The sequence below is a fragment of the Taudactylus pleione genome, unplaced genomic scaffold, assembly GCF_031769625.1.
Source record: "Taudactylus pleione unplaced genomic scaffold, aTauple2 ptg000201l, whole genome shotgun sequence".
In the NCBI taxonomy this organism is placed as follows: domain Eukaryota; kingdom Metazoa; phylum Chordata; class Amphibia; order Anura; family Myobatrachidae; genus Taudactylus; species Taudactylus pleione.
This window is the reverse complement of record NW_028284603.1, coordinates 46,838,645-46,855,462: the sequence shown is the minus strand read 5'-3', so window position 1 is coordinate 46,855,462 and position 16,818 is coordinate 46,838,645. Positions and strand designations below refer to the sequence as shown.

The 16,818-nt window shown below is 43.3% G+C and overlaps 1 protein-coding gene across 3 annotated transcripts in view; it reads right to left on the bottom strand.

The window, feature by feature from the left end:
- The window catches only part of SYNDIG1 (synapse differentiation inducing 1), a 387,838-nt gene that overhangs the window by 98,745 nt on the left and 272,275 nt on the right, over positions 1-16,818 (bottom strand). For all 3 annotated transcript variants that reach the window (XM_088477355.1, XM_088477357.1, XM_088477356.1), the window contains exon 3: positions 11,990-12,127. In XM_088477355.1, the coding sequence (XP_088333481.1) occupies positions 11,990-12,127 (138 nt within the window). The remainder of the gene's footprint in view (positions 1-11,989; positions 12,128-16,818) is intronic.

Genomic DNA, 16,818 nt, shown 5'->3' with positions numbered 1-16,818 from the left:
ACTGGCTGGGACTCACTGGCAGTTGGTGTGACTCCCCTATTTGAATTTTGGACTGTACTGCAGCCCCACCTCTGGAGCCGCAACCAATCATAAATTACCAGGGAAGTCCAGGACCAGAGCATTGTGCCCTCCTGGAGAGGGTCATGTTGGGAGGTATGTGGATGCAGAGGGACGCCAGGCTGCGTCCGTCATCTCAGTGGCTAATTTATGCATGCCCCTGTAAAGGTGTGCGAATGCACTGACACGCCTGCGTTCGGACAATTTCTCCCCGTATCCACCCACAAACGTCACTTCCTGTCAATCACTTTTCCCTGCGTCTGCGTATTCCCTGTGCTCGCTTTTGCGGATGCAGTGAGCGGTTCGCGCACGCGCACTGCGAGCCTGACGCATGCGCAGATTGCGTACTTCGGCCGACTGCGTGTGTCTGCATCCGTGCGTTCCTTGCTGAATCAGGCCCTGAGCCCTTTGTGTGAACTGGGTCTTCTTAGTTTAAATGACACCATCAGCTGCATTTAGCAACAAATGTGCAAGTAATTTGTCTTCCAGCACCAAACATGGCCAGTCTAAGAACATTGCTATAAGACACCATTTCATAAGTGAGCTGGTGGATAGCACTTTAGTCAGAGAGATTTATGTAACTATTGAGGGAAACCTTGCAGATATGTTAACTAAGGGTTTGACATCATATGTGCTCAATGCCTTACTAGCAAAATATGGACTGGAGTGCATAATGAAATGTTGATGTGTTATGTCAAGATATGTTATTTTTGTGTTCTGTGATTCGGTGACATAGATTACTTATTGCCATGTAACCAGAGACCACATTGAACGTTGAGTTTGAGGAATACTCTCTCTGCTATCTCCTCAGTGTGACAGGGTTCCCATAGTAAGGCAGGTAAGCTGCTGCTGCGCACCCTCCAACCAAATCCATTTTCTGTGCATGCGCGCCTTACCACACGTTCTTCTTCTTCTGAGTGTCTCTTAGAGAGACTGTACCCGAAACATATAGTTGCCACATATAACGGCCGCACCACAAGCACCGCACACCACCAGATCCACCACCGCTCCTGGCTGGATCTGTTTCCCATTGCTTTTGTTCCTGCATTGTGCTGTATTAACACTGTGTTAGCTTACATCCTGCGCTTCTACCTGGTTAATAAACCAATCCCTGGTAAAGTTATTCACTGTGTGAACTGACCTCCATCACACACCGCTGACACCAATCAAATATAAAGTTTAATTATCAGTTTTGATCTTGGAGAGCTAGTAATATTCACATATAGAAAATGATTAATATTTCTGAACTACTGTATAGCATAGAATTGTGTGTTAGGATAGCGCACAAAGTAAATATCCCTCAAAATTCTAGTTTGTATCAGCAAGATGCTTAAAAATATATACAAATGGTAAATATACCACAATAGAAAAACAATCCAGTGATTGCAAAGGTGAATAAAGTCACTACTCCTTAGAGTGAAGGCGGCAGCAGTCTTTTTAGGGGGTCCAGTTTTGGCTTGCGGATAGGATAGGTAGAAAAACTTAACTTATACTGATGGGGGATCATCTCTATTTGGTTTGAAGCCTGCTGTCTGTCTATGCTGCATATGGGTATGGATCACTACAGGAACATCCAGGAGTAGATCACTACATGCTTTAATTTCAACATTATCTGGTACTCAGCTATATTGGCTACTACAGTATCACAATATTTGTGTGAAAGAAGTACTATACTATATTGCTGTTTTATCTTATGGGCCTGGTTGAGCTCCTCTAAAAGGTTTTTCAGCTGACAAACCCCAGGTGCTGCTTCATCCAGAGAGGAACTCTTCAATGGGAATTCAGATAAGCATTAAAGAATTTATTTTTGGTACGCACATATTACTCGAGCACCTTTTGATTACCATTTAAATTACTACACTATCAGGTGCATGTCTTTTTAATCTTTATCTACTGTATACCATATGTGACGAAACTCTTGCAGCAGCGCAACTGTCATACAGTAGGTGAAAAAAGTAGAACTTTACAAAATATGTCAGCTATTCTTTTTACTTACTGTACACATATATTGAAACACTACCCTTTAATAATATAGGCACTTTTATGCTGTAGATGTGTAGTTATTAATATTAATAGATTATTATTTATATAGGGATGTAAACAGAAAATATGGCAGGCATACTGGCTAATTGAGGCATATGTTGCCAGGATTAGAAGAATTGTTGAAAGTCGCTAAGAACTTCTAATGGGATTCAAATGGGGGTTTCCAGTTGATCACTCAGTGACCTTGTGGCATGCCACTGAGCTACTGTATGCCAACTGTTTTGCAGTTACAATTATTTATATAAAGTATTGCTTTTAACTACAGCGCCTTTATTAACAAAAAAAGTTCCTGAAGGAAGTTGAACTACCAAAATGCGTTGCACGGACATTCTCATGCTGGGACCACTGAGGACAAGCTGCAGGGAAATTTCCCGTTTGGTCTGATTAAAAACCTTTTGTGGTGGCGCCAAACTGGAAGGCCCGGGACCTCAATGCTTGAGACAAGCTAGCCCACCGCACCACCCTTATACGGTGAGAAAAATACGGACTATATGGTTTCTCCTTATGATCTTGCCTTAGATTGGGTCCCTCATTTCATATGAAAAGTTCTATATATGATTTTTAACGTATGTTTTATGTCCACAAATTTGTGTTTTTTTAACTATCGGAATACATTTTTGTCTATCCTTATGAATACGCTTTGAGAGAAACTGTATGTGTATTAGTTTCTTAGAGCACACATCTATGTAAAGCCCAGCGCCGTTCACTATACAGAACATTTTTTGTATACAGCTCCTTTATGGAAAGCACCTCGTCATTCATGTTCAGTTATATTAACACAAATGTCAGTGCTAAACTTCAAAATTGAACTCTAAAGATGGGTACACACTAAACGATTGTGTACCCAGCGATGTCGCTCACGATCCCAGCACCGATGGGCTGACATATCGGATGGTTGATACAAACTGGGCGATCCGGTGCCTGAACGCCCGATATGCCCCCCCACCCCCGTGCATAGCGCTGCCGGGGATCATCACCTGCATCGCCTTATCTTTCTGCATGTACAAAAGATCAGGTGATGAGGCTGACGACTCCACGGGACCGCGCATTACAAGATGTAGTGAATACACACTACACATTTTTAACGATTTCCCGTTCCAATGTGTCAGAATCGGCCAAATCGTTAAAAATATTGTGTAGTGTGTAAGAGCCATTAGGGGTATATTTACTAAAGTGAGTTTTTAGAAATAGAGATGTTGCCCATAGCAACCAATCAGATTCTACTTAACATTTAACTAGCACCTTCTAGAACATAATAGCGAGAATCTGATTGGTTGCTATGGGCAACATCTCCAGTTCTAAAAACTCTCACTCCTAAGTTTGATAAAGTTTCTTACATTTCATTTATTCTACTTTTAATGTTAAAGAAAACATTCCTCTTCATTCAATCAAATACCATCAACTGAAAAAATAATCAGCCCCAGCATGTTCTGTACACTCCAGAAAACAACTGAAAATTATGTTCTTTTAGTACACACTGTATATGTAATACCAGGTAATTCATGTAGCAGGCACTCAAAAAAGAATAACAGTTTTTTGCATATAAATTAAAATTACTATTAAAAATGCACTTTATTTACTATAATGACATGTAAATTACCACTTGCCAAACATTATGAAATACAGCATATAACAGATTAACAACAGTTTATCAAGATACAAATGGGATGATATGTAGTGTAAAAACCTGCATATGAGAAAATGGTAGCAAAAAATAAAACAAAATCAATTGATCTGGTGAGGCTGTCAATATTTAGATTCTAAGATGTAATGTGTAATTTCAAAGCCTTTCAGGTAGTAAGCATGTAATATATAGGTATATTTTATATCAGGGGTTCTCAAATCCAGTCCCAAAGTACCACCAAGAGGTAATGTTTTGTGGATTTCTTTAATCATGTACAGGTGAGTTAATCTATTTTGCTGGTTAGTAATAATCCCACCTGCTTCCACAGACAGAAATCCTCAAACATGACCTGTTGATCAAAACGTAAGGGTCGAGGTTGGGATCCAATGCTTTCATTTTACCAAACCTCCCAACAGTCTCTAAAAAGAGGTCAGAACTTTTGTGAGCGCCCCAAAAGTGGTGTGGCCTCATTGCAATAGCCGTGGCATCATCGCAGGGGGGCGTGACTTTGCAGAAAACGTCATGCCAACAGCCACTCCCCTTTTTCTGCCACGCTGGGGACATTCCTAGTGCTGCGGGAGCTGCTGGGCTTCCCCCAGTGCTGCGCTCATGAGCACGGCCTCTAAGCTAAGCAGAGCAACGGGTGAGAGGGGGCCTCACAATCCCCCTGCAAACACAAACACACCGCGGGACACTGTGGCCCGCAGGTGGAACAACGGGAAAGTTGGGAGGTATGATTTTACCAGTCTGGTTTTTAATGCGATACATGTGATTGTGTACTGATGCATCTACATGGTGTAATCTGCACTGGCCTACCATGTAATAGATGCCCACTGGAAGTCACAATACCTCTATATACTTAGAAGAAAAATGAACAAAATCCCTATATTGCAGTCCTATACCAGAACCCTCAGAGTTCTGGTGTGGCATGTAATGGCTTCTTATACCAGCATAGTCACGTAGGAACAGTTCAAATTCAAACAGTGCTGTGTCACTAACATGGTAACACATATCTCAGATTGCCCTTAGGGCCTGATTCACTACCGATTGCAACTGCGATTACGCATGCAGTCGGGCTATTGTTGAGTTCTGTGCGTGCGTAAGCATCGAAATGCGCGTGCGCGAACTGGCCACTGCGTACGGGACTGTGATCGCAGTGACTACGCAGACCCATCACAGAGTGATTGACAGGAAATGCCGTTTGTGGAAGGTGAAGGTAAAGGGGGGATGGTCGGCGAAATGCAGGTGTGCCAGTGCATTTGAACGCCATTACATGGGCATGCATAAATTATCCACTGCGATGCCGTACACAGCCTGAGGCCATATAGCGTGCGATGAAGTTAGCAATTCCTGAGTAAGGTCAGAGCTTGTGCAAGTGTGAATGAGGCTGCGATGTTACCGATGGTATTGCTAAACATTACGGATGTAAGGTAAAGTAGCATTCTTATGTTCTGCTGCAACGGCATAGCAATCGCAGTGGATTAGCATACTATGGCAGTGAGACTGTGTGTAATCACTATTGCAATCACAGTTGTGATCCGTAATGAATCAGGCCCTTAGATGTGACAACTATTGCAGGAGACCAAATCAGAATTATTCATTCAGTGATCTACATTAGATCTGCTTTTCATTATCTCAAGCAGTTTTAAAGAAACTAACATTAACAGTACATCCTGAGTGAAAGGCTAATTGCAATGTAAATTTAAACATATCAGTTTTGACAAAAAAACAGTTACCAAACTGTGCCCCTCCCTGTCTCTTTCATGAACAACTTAGGTATTTTTTTAAAATTTAAATGAATAAAAATTAGCTTTTTTTATGGGCACTATATGCCCTACGAAAAGGCTTGTTTTTGCCTGGGGAGGGTGAATGAGAAATTTTCAATTGAATATACAGAAACTCATGGGAAGGCGGAGGGGAGGGGGGGCACTAATACAGTGGTGACCCATTGGCACTGTGGCATACTTGCCTACCCTCCCGATTTGGTCGGGAGCCTCCCGAAAATCGTGTGCCGCTCCCGGCCTCCCGGAAAGGTAGGCAAGCCTCCCGGTCCCCGGCAATTTATCTGCCCCCCCCCCCCGCGCGAATACAGTATAATCCCCGGAAGCGGGGGGGGCGGTGACGCGATTCGCGCTGAAACGCGTCATCGTGGCCCCGCCCCGTCCGGAAGGAGGGAGCTAGAAGTCGGCAAGTGTGCACTGTGGGTTTGGATGTGAGCTATTAGTAGGGTAGGTGAGAGGGTGATAATGTTGGGGATCTTTTGACACTGGGAGGGGGCTAGTTCCATTGCGGGTGAGAATTTTATAGTGAGGGCCTATGGATATGAGGAGAAAACTCCCTGGGTATACATTTGTTTACATATATTATTACATTATGTTTTAAACTTGCCAACAAACTGCAAGGGCACCAGAAGCGATCTGACTCCTTGTCCTTGGCCAAGATATTATCAGATTTTATTGAAAATCCTGTTACTTGGCACTAAAGACAAGTAGCTGGGTTTCTCCGTGTAGGCCGACTTGAATTTTCAAAGAACAGAACAGAAGTGTTCATAGAAGTTTCAGGCACAGAGCAGTTATAAGATGGACAGTAACAGTGCATTAGCCCACCAGAGAATATGACAACAGTCAGACTTTACATGCTTAGCCTTGAAAGTCAGAATTTCAGATCTACTGGAGGTCATTATTACATTACTACTTACCATTCTCTTTATTTTTGTTATCTACAGAATTTTACCATGAATGTTTTATTTCAATCTAACACCAAAACCAAAGTAACACAGTATACTTATTTATATGGATTTGTCAATAAATAAAGACCACTCCGTGTTACAACTACAATTTTATGCAAAAATTTGTGCCCCCTATTCATCATGTATGTAGATTCCACTGACTTTCTAAAGTAACAGAAGATAACAGAAACTCTGTATGGTACTAATGTAAACAGGGCATGTTTCTGCACGTCAATGCACAATTTGGATTTTCTGAATTTAACATCTTGGCAAAACTGAAAGAAGTGGCATGTGCAAAAGTGTTGGCACCCCAACAGTGCCATCTCTGTGGCGGAATTCACACTTCCATGTTTCTTGTAGCTAGCTATGGTTCTTTATATAAAGAACCATAGCTAGGCATTGTCTTCTAATCTACCTTGCAGGACTCTTTTAGATTAGACATATATTTAAATATTCTTACATGGACTGAAAATCTGACATACAGTATTTTCACAGATCTCCAATAATATTCAAGTCTGGGCCATTCCAAAACCTTAGGCTTTTGATTGTGCGGTGTATTCTGGATCAATGTCTTACCGAGTTATCCAACCTGTTTTGGCATCAAGTTCTTCACTGATTCTGGGACAAGATTTGTTGATATTTAGATGAATCCATTCTTCCTGCCACTCAGACAATATATTACATGATACTGGCTGCCAAGGCATAATAGATCCACCTCCATAAACAACGGTTGGCAAGGTGTTCTATACTTCTCAAGATTTGCATGCTTTCTCCTTATGTAGTGAGTGCAGGCTGAGACTGGGCCGCCCGACTCCACTGATTTGTAGCCATGCCCCCTGTCACGGGAGGGCATGGCCTACGACACCGTTTGTAATTGCATGGCAGCTGCAGTGCAGCTGTTTGCCGGGCAGTCATGAAGTCTGTGACTGACCCGGCCGGGACACAGGGGACTGGAGCACAGTGCAGTCTTTCAGACTCACCACTGCAGTGCACTACAGGGTAATAAATCCCTGTAGTCTCTGCAGTGGGGTCAAAGAAGCATGTGCTGAGCTCTGATTGGAGGAGCCTATCACATGCTCCTCTGACCTGGAGTTTAGCAGCAGTGCAGCCTCATGGGTGTGACTCATTGTGACTGCTGCTCTGCCATCTGCCTGAGGTCAGGATGCTGCTGGTGAGTACACTGTGTGTGCACTACAGGTGGCATAATGTGTAGGGACTACAGTGTAGCATAATGTGTGGGCACTACAGGTGGCATAATGTGTGGGCACTACAGTGTAGCATAATGTGTGGGCACTAAACGTAGTGTCGGGACTACAGGTGGCAAAATGTGTGTGGACTACAGTGTAGCATAATGTGAAGGCACTAGAGATGACATAATGTGTGGGCACCATCTGCCTGAGGTCAGGATGCTGCTGGTGAGTACACTGTGTGGGCACTACAGGTGGCATAATGTGTGGGGACTACACTGTAGCATAATGTGTGGGCACTACAGGTGGCATAATGTGTGGGCACTACAGTGTAGCATAATGTTTGGGCACTAAAGGTAGTGTCGGGACTACAGGTGGCATAATGTGTGTGGACTACAGTGTAGCATAATGTGAGGGCACTAGAGATGACATAATGTGTGGGCACTACAGGTGGTATAATGTGTGGGGACTACAGTATAATGTGTGGGAACTACAGGTGGCATGAGTGGGCACTAGAGGTGGCATAATGTGTGGGCACTACAGATGGCATAATGTGTGGGCACTGCAGTGTAGCATAATGTGTGGGGACTAAAGTGTAGCATAATGTGTGGGCACTTGAGGTGGCATAATGTGTGGGCACTACAGGAAGTATGTGTGGGGACTACATGTGGCATAATGTGTGGACACTAAAGGTAGCATAATATGTTGGCAATACAGGTGGCATAATGTGTGGGAAATAGAGTGTAGCATAATGTGTGAGCACTACAGTGTAGTATAATGTGTGGGCACTAGAGGTGGCATAATGTGTGGGCACTACAGTGTATCAATGTGTGGGCACTACAGGTGGCATAATGTGTGGGCAATACAGATGGCATAATGTGTGGGATTACAGTGTGGTATAATGTGTGGGCACTACAGTGTGGCATAATGTGTGAGCACTACAGGTGGCAAACTGTGTGGCATACTGTGTGGGCTCTGCAGTGTGGTGAAATGTGTGGGGACTGTAGTGTGGCATGATATGTGGGGACTACAGTGTGGCATAATGTGTGGGTACAACAGTGTGACACAATGTGGGGGCAGTACAGTGTAGCACAATGTGGGCACTACAGGTGGCATAATGTGTGGGCACTATAGCGTAGCATAATGTGTGGGGAACTACAGTGTGACAATGTGTGGGGCCCTACAGTGTGACAATGTGGGGGGCCCGACAGTGTGGTGTAATGTGTCTAGCACTACAGTGTGGCATAAGGTGCAGGCACTACAGGTGGTATAATGTGTAGGGCACTACAGTGTGGCATAATGTGGGAGGCATTATAGTGTGGTATAATGTAGATGCACTACACTGTGGCATAATATGTGGGACACTACGGTTTGCACTACAACTGACCAGCATTGCAAGGGTTACTGGGTGGCTCACTATTACTTCTCTGACTTCTCTGTGGTTACCACTACCTCCCTGACCCCTCCATACTCACCACTACCTATCTGCACTACCTACCTAACCCCTCCATACTCACCACTACCTATCTGCACTACCTCCCTGACCCCTCCATACTCACCACTACCTATCTGCACTACCTACCTAACCCCTCCATACTCACCACTACCTATCTGCACTACCTCCCTGACCCCTCCATACTCACCACTACCTATCTGCTCTACTCCCCTGACCCCTCCATACTCACCACTACCTATCTGCACTACCTCCTGACCCCTCTATACTCACAATTACCTATCTGCACTACCTCCTGACGCCTCCATACTCACCACTACCTATCTGCACTACCTCCTGACCCCTCTATACTCACAATTACCTATCTGCACTAGCCGATCTCTGAAGGTGCGTACACACTGGGTGATAAAGTGGACGACTGAACGATAACGATATCGTTATCGTTCAGTCGTCCACTTTATCGTCCATTTTTAACCCCAAAAAGATGAACGATAACGACGACGCGCGTTCCCGCGGGTCGTTCGTCATTATCGTTCATCGGGCTGACATGCAGGCCAACCTGACGATCTCGTCAGGTTGCTGCATGTCAGGGAATGGGGGAGAGCGCCCGGCGCTGAACGATATCGTTAATGATATCGTTCAGCGGCTGTGCTCAATGTCATGAACGACATTGAGCACAGCCTGCCAGGGACAACACTACACGATATCGCTCAGTGTGTACCCACCATGAGTTTTCATTCTAAGATGCCATGAGTGCTGCACTGTACATTATTTTGTGAGGACACCGGCAGCAGTTAAACGTTGTTATTGGGAGTTCCAGACCAAGGACTTATAGATATATATATATATATAGATACACCCCCTACAGTGACTGGCCACACCCCTTTGTGAGCCCTATTATTGCATTCCCATGTGGGCCCTTCATAATCCAGTCCTCCACTGAGCCACTGAGCGAGTGATAATGAAAATTCCAAATGACTGTACACTATGCAAACAAAAGTGATTGGACACTGACAGCAAATATATCAATGAGATTTTATTGACGTCAGCACTTTGTAGGTCCACCCCATGCAGTGATTACTGCAGACACCCTTCTTGGTAAACTGTTTTGCCATTCCGCCTTAAGTATAGTGACCAACTGTGACACTGAAGAAGGTTGAGTTGGCCTAGAATGCACCCATCGGTCCAATTTGTCCCAGAGATTCTCAATGGGGTTAACATCTGGACTCTGAACTGGCCAGTCCTTCCGGGTTACTGAATTTTATGTATGCCAGTCCAGCATCGCCCTGGAAATATGACAGACGGCATTGTCGTCCTGATAAAAACATTTGCTGTTTCAGTAGAACTGCCTGCATGGGCCTCCCTACGAAGTGTTTTTGTTGAAAGCGCCACATTAGTAGCCATTTACAACTAGTGTGCAATGATATGCATGGTATTCATTTAACTTGCGTGTGGGTGTCCAATCACTTTTGTCTATATAGTGTATATGAGTTATGGTTATGGTCAAAAAGTTAAACATTGTTATTTCATCAGTCCATAAAACTTTTTTCAAAATGATTTTGGATTATTAGAGTATTGTTTTTTCAGACATTGCATTTTCTGATGAGTCATAACAAAGGTTTCTTTCTGACAACCTTTCTATGTAATCATTTTTGTGTAACCAGTGCTCTATGGCGGACCTCTGGACCACTATTAGGTGCTTGGCAGCGATATGAGGGTTTCGCTTTGCATATCTGACCAGTCTAAGAACAGATTTTTCTGAGCCTTGAACCCAGTATATATTTCCAAGCATTAAGCAGATATCTTCACTCCTGTATGATTAGAATAATGACTACTGTATGTATCCAGTGTGAATACATGGCTCACACTCTCCTTGCTATGTGCACTGTCCGTTCATCAAACAAAAGAGTGCCACTACAGAAACATACAAGCCCACATTCCTTTAATAGATCAATAACAGGGCTCCCAGTCTGAAGTTATTTGATTTCAAAACTTCATATTTTTTAATCATGTTTCTGACAGTGAAATTTCAAGCTGGAAGTGTCTGGATATCTTTTTGTAGCCTCCCCTTCTTGTAACTGTCAATTACCTTTGCGTTTAATTCCTCATTCAAGTGCTTAGAGGAGTCTATGGTTGCGGAGTGTTGGCAGAGCATCCTGAGAGGCTGAAAGGGTCAGCATATGTATTTAACATTGCAATAGTCTTCATCTCGCTTAATTTAAGACCTAACGAGTCAACCAAGTTTTAAGGTCTTAAAAAAGTAATCAAATTGGATGGGTGCCTCCATTATTGCACATGCCAAATTAATTTTTATTTTTTCCCCATTAACTTAGCAAATGAGTAGCAATTGTGCACTAAAATTGTGAAATATATCATGTTTACATTTTTATCCTTGTTTAAGTACCATTGTGTGCAATTCTTTTCACTTAGCGAGCCAGTGTAATATGCAGTTTAACCAGGGGTGCCAAAACTTTTGCATAAATCTGTACATTTTTACATGCAAACCACAATAGTTGACATTCCCAAAATAATTATCTTTCTGTTGGTATTGTTTCTTATCTGTTTATAAGAGATAAACACATAAACAAGCACAATAAATAAAAGAAATGCAGGTAATGAATAAAATGATTAATAGAGGCTATTAGCAAAAAGCACCAAGACAAATAAAACTTCTCTGGCTGCCAAAAATATCTGCGTGCAACTAGAGACAAAGTTCTAGGCATGAATAATGTATCTTTGAGATAGAACCATTGCTATACTGCTGCTAAAAATGAACACATAATGTTAATCTGATGTAGCGACTAAGTAGGTTTTCTGAGAGACGGAAAACGCTGAGATTCATTATATAGAGTATTTGACAGGTATGTGTTAACAATTGTCACCAAATTGAAACTTACCTCGTGTGACAAATAAAAGGCAGCAATCCCCAGGGGCCAAAAGCAGCACAGCATGGAAAATACACTGAGGCCAAGGTGATCCCTTGGTGGCATCATTAAGAAGTTGTCTTCACTTTCTGTGTCACTGGAATAGTCACTCTGTATATAGAGCACAAATAAGACATAAGAAAAGTGTTAATGCGCTGTAAAAGAAATAACAATATAAGATGCTGGCTGTGAAGTATATAGTGTATAATTGGAGAATTTTTGTTGGGGCTTTTTGGAACGGATGGAATATTTACAACGGATCTTACTCCTGTCACGATAAACCAGCTTAACTTGCAACTGAATGCTCAAAAGCAAAAGCTTCCAATTGTGATTAGTAATTTCACGCCACCTGTTTTAGGTTCTGTTATCTTTCTCTGCCACTAAAGGAAACTTAAAACCTATGGTCTATGTTTAAACTCCATAAAGATAGAAACTATTAAACTATTATTTATAATATAGCAGCTTCCAACTTAAAACTAGACTCTGTACCTGTACCAGAATAAATGTAAATATGCTATACGGTCATACTTGCCAACTCTCCCACAATGGCCGGGAGGCTCCCGAAAATTCAATTGGCACTCCCGGCCACCTGCGAGAGAGGTCAAGTCTCCCGGCCACCCCATCCGTGGAAAATACCACCCACCCTCCTTGCAGCTGTCGTGAATGTGGGCGGTCTGGTGGGGTGGGGCAATGACGTGATTCGAGCTAAATCGTGTCATCGTAGACCGACCCTGCTTTACAATGCTGGTAATCTCGGCATTGTATAGCAGGGAGCGTGGTCGCGATGACACAATAGAGCAGCCATGGCCCCACAACGCCCCAAAACTGCCACCACTATGCCCCCGCACTGCCCACAATTGCCATCACCACACCCCCTGCAGTGCAGACCTGGCTGCCCTCTCCTGGAGTCAGCAAGTATGTACAGTATATAGTACAATGTAGGCAAACACTTAGCAAAAATAATATCAATAAGAGTAATTGTTTATATCGATAAAACATTATATATATAAAATACATGGAATATATGTAAAACAAAATCTAATAGATAAAATATAAATGTACAACCAATGGTAATTGTTAATTATACATTGTTAATTACACAGACATTATTTGACGCCACACTCCTGTCATGTAGTTTATTACTGTGTTTCCACCAGGGACTCTCGACAAATAGTCCTGATGGCGTGAGCAGGAAGGACGTATCCAGTTCAGCAGCGCAGGCTCCAGATAACCAAATCATCTGTTTAATGGACACATGTACATGTCACTGCAGTACACAGGATAATCCTGAACCAGGTCTTACTGGGCTAATTCCCATTGGCAAGTTTTGTAATCACATATTTAAATTGTCAGCACATTTAAAAGAACTAAAAGGAAGTATACTGTAGTATCAATTATAAACAGAAACATAGATCACAAAGCTAATGCACAGACACAATGTATGGTCTGGCTAAAAATATTTAGAATCCCCACTGAAGCACAGAATATGTAATCAGAATATAAATATGTGTTACATCATTAGATGAGTGAAGACATTTGTGGCTTCACTGGATCTCCTAATACTTTTATCCTGGAACTAAAGCAAAAACGAGGAGATGTTGATGATGTCAAATGAAATAACACAATTTTAACATACAGGCTAATGTGCCTGGCACAGAAAAGTCAATCTGCCCTCTTTGCTCTTGTTCTCCCTGGAGCACTCACCATGGCACCTATACTCCAAGTTCCTTTCAGTGAAATCAGGGCCTGATTCAGAGACACAGTAAAGCAATCACAACTGCATTCACTCACACCGCCTGATTCAGTAAGGATTGCGAATGCAGCTGCGAATTTGCACAGAACGCAGCTGCGAATGTATGCTAATGCCTGCCATAGATCCTGCGGCATAGAGATGCCCACTGCTGCTTTCTCACATCCGTACGACCTCACACTCCTGCGTATACATCAGTACCATTGACACATAAGCCGGTCATACAATCTGACTGGCTGCAGAAACTGCAAGTCTCATCGCACGCAGTTAAGCAGCTAATATATGCACGTCCAGGAAACTGTTCAAACAGACAGACACACCTGCGTTTTTCCAGCCACTCCCACGTCACCACCCCTAAATGCTCGCAGCCTGTCACTCACCCTGCGATGGATTCCCCAGTGAGTCCGTAATCACAGTACGATCGCAGTGCACACTCAATGCTGTGCATTTGCAGTGTTTAACATTTGTAATTGCATACATAATTGCAATTGCGTATGCTGCTGAATCAGGCCCACATATGGCAGTTGTTAAAATATGCTAATGGCTGCCAAAATGCCCACTTCTCATATCCATTCAATGCATACTTGCCTACTTTGCTGCCCCCTCCTCCGAGAGAGGACAGCCAGGTCGGCAGAGAGGGGGCGTGGGGGTCCAGAAAGTGGGCGGATCAAGGGTGTGTGGTGGAATGATTGTGTCATCGTGGCCACACCCCCCGTTATACAGTGCAGAGAAATCGGGCACCCACTTGTGCTCTATAAGTGGGTGGCAGCAAGGGGTTGCAAGCGAGTGGACGGGGGCCCGCAGGGGGTTGCTGGCAATGGAGGGAGGTGCAGGAGACTTACCTACTTTTTCCAGGTGGCCGGGAGCGCCATACGATTTTCGGGAGCCTCCCGACCATGCCCCTGCTACCTCTCCAAAATGCTGACTACCTGTCTCTCTTTTTGCGAATGGATCCTCTGTGCAAATCTAATCGCAAAACAATCGTGACACATGCGCAGTGCGACTTAGATGCTCGATCTGTGAAAATATCGCCATTGCGTCCATCTCGTAATCAGACTCTCAGTGTGTTCCCTCTTACACTGGATACGGGCAAAACTGTCTATCCCTTCCTGTAACTCATCTCCACTTGTACTTGGAGATACAATGACTTGCCTAATCTTTGGCCAGTGTCACCATCCTCCCTGGCATTTTGTTTCATTGCTGTGTGTTGTCCTTAATGTATGTTGGTTTACATTGCATTGTACTTCTGATATGTCAAGTTACACTATTTTTCTGTATTTTGCTTGTATGACACTGTGGATACTTCTGCTGGGTGACCTGGAAAACGTGACCTGTGTGGGGTCCTGAGGACCGAGTTAAAAAACCACTGACTTAATATATATAGTGCTTAGGTTTGCTGATGATGTCTGAGAACAGATCTAAGAACATGTGTTTGCATATATTCTCAGAGATATTATAATACTTGGTCCCTATTGTAGTGCTTACACAGGTATCTCATACCCATGCCCTTTCCATGTTTTTTCTAAAGAACCAGAAACTTGGATTCTAACTTTTGCAATATGTGTGAAAATACCAGGGCACTGTCTGACAGTTTATTTAAAGTTCAGTTTAACCCTTTCATTCATAGAAGTCACTACAGTGGACAGCTGCTTATTAGTTATTGGGGCAGATGTATGAAGCTCTGGGAAATGATAAAGTACAGAGTGATAAATGACCAGCCACTCAGCTCCCAACTGTCATGTTACAGGCTGTGTTTGAAAAATGACAGTTGGGAGCTGATTGGTTGGTCGTTTATCACTCTGCACTTTATCAATATCACTTCCCAGAGCTTCATACATCTGCCCCAATATCTCCTATAGAAACTCTCTTTTGATATCACTAGTGCATGGCGTCCTCTTATTTGGTCCTCTACCAAACTTAAGCCTGGTACACACCTATTTGATTACAGGTTGATCGGGTAAAACTCTCTCGATCGGCCATGCAGCCTGTCTCCAGTGTGACCCCTGCTGTCAGCTGTCTGTGAGCTCACAGCTATTATATACCTCTCTCAAAACTGGAACCTCTTTCCCTGACAGGAACCAAATCACTCTTACTTTTATCACTCCGCCCCTTCCTCCACAGTGCATGTGTATCCCACACACTGGGGCACAATTTTACCTCAAGAGGGTATTAATACATCTTATACATACAAGTTATATAAATGTACATTCATTTATACACAAGTTATCTCAACAAACAATATAGTTACATAAAGTAGCACATTTTACCTCAGGAATGTGCAAAACATGAAATATATACATATAAAGTACCTGTCATCCTCAGGATTTGTCACATATATATTTTTGTTAGAACTGTAGTTACTCCAGTCCCTAACCAGGGCTAAACACCTATACAATCCAACGGCCGTTCTCTCGATATTGAAAATGGCCCGATGATTGTATAGGGGTGTACCCAGCTTTAGAAGGTACATTATGCCGCCTAGTGGCAGCTTTTAATTCCTACAAAAACAATAAGGTCAAAATAAAATTACGGACAAAAGTTCACCAGCACCAAGCACTTAAAGGATTTATGTAAAATAATTTTACTCAAAGCCATACCTCCCAACATGACCCTCTCCAGGAGGGTATTATTTATGTATTATGCTCTGGTCCTGGACTTCCCTGGTAAGAGGTGGGGCTGCAACGCAGTTCAAAATTCAAATAGGGGAGGCACACCAACTGTCATTTCACACACTGCCAAACATGGATGGCTGTGACACACTGGCAATTGGTTTGGTTCCCCTATTTGAATTTTGGACTGTACTGCAGCCAGGGACAGTTCTAGGGGCAGGCTAACAGGGCCATCGCCCGGAGCGCCAGCCCCTAGAGGGCGCTGCGGAGCCCCCATCATTTTCAGGTTTTTTATTTTTTAATTTTAATTGCTGGCTGCCGGGCAGCTGCTGTTACTGGCAGCCTGATTTGTATAGCAGCTGCAGCAACAGCATTCTCGGAGGCTGAGCTTTAGAAGCACCACCTCCTTGAGCTCTGAGTCTGCTCTCAGTGATCTGGGAGCT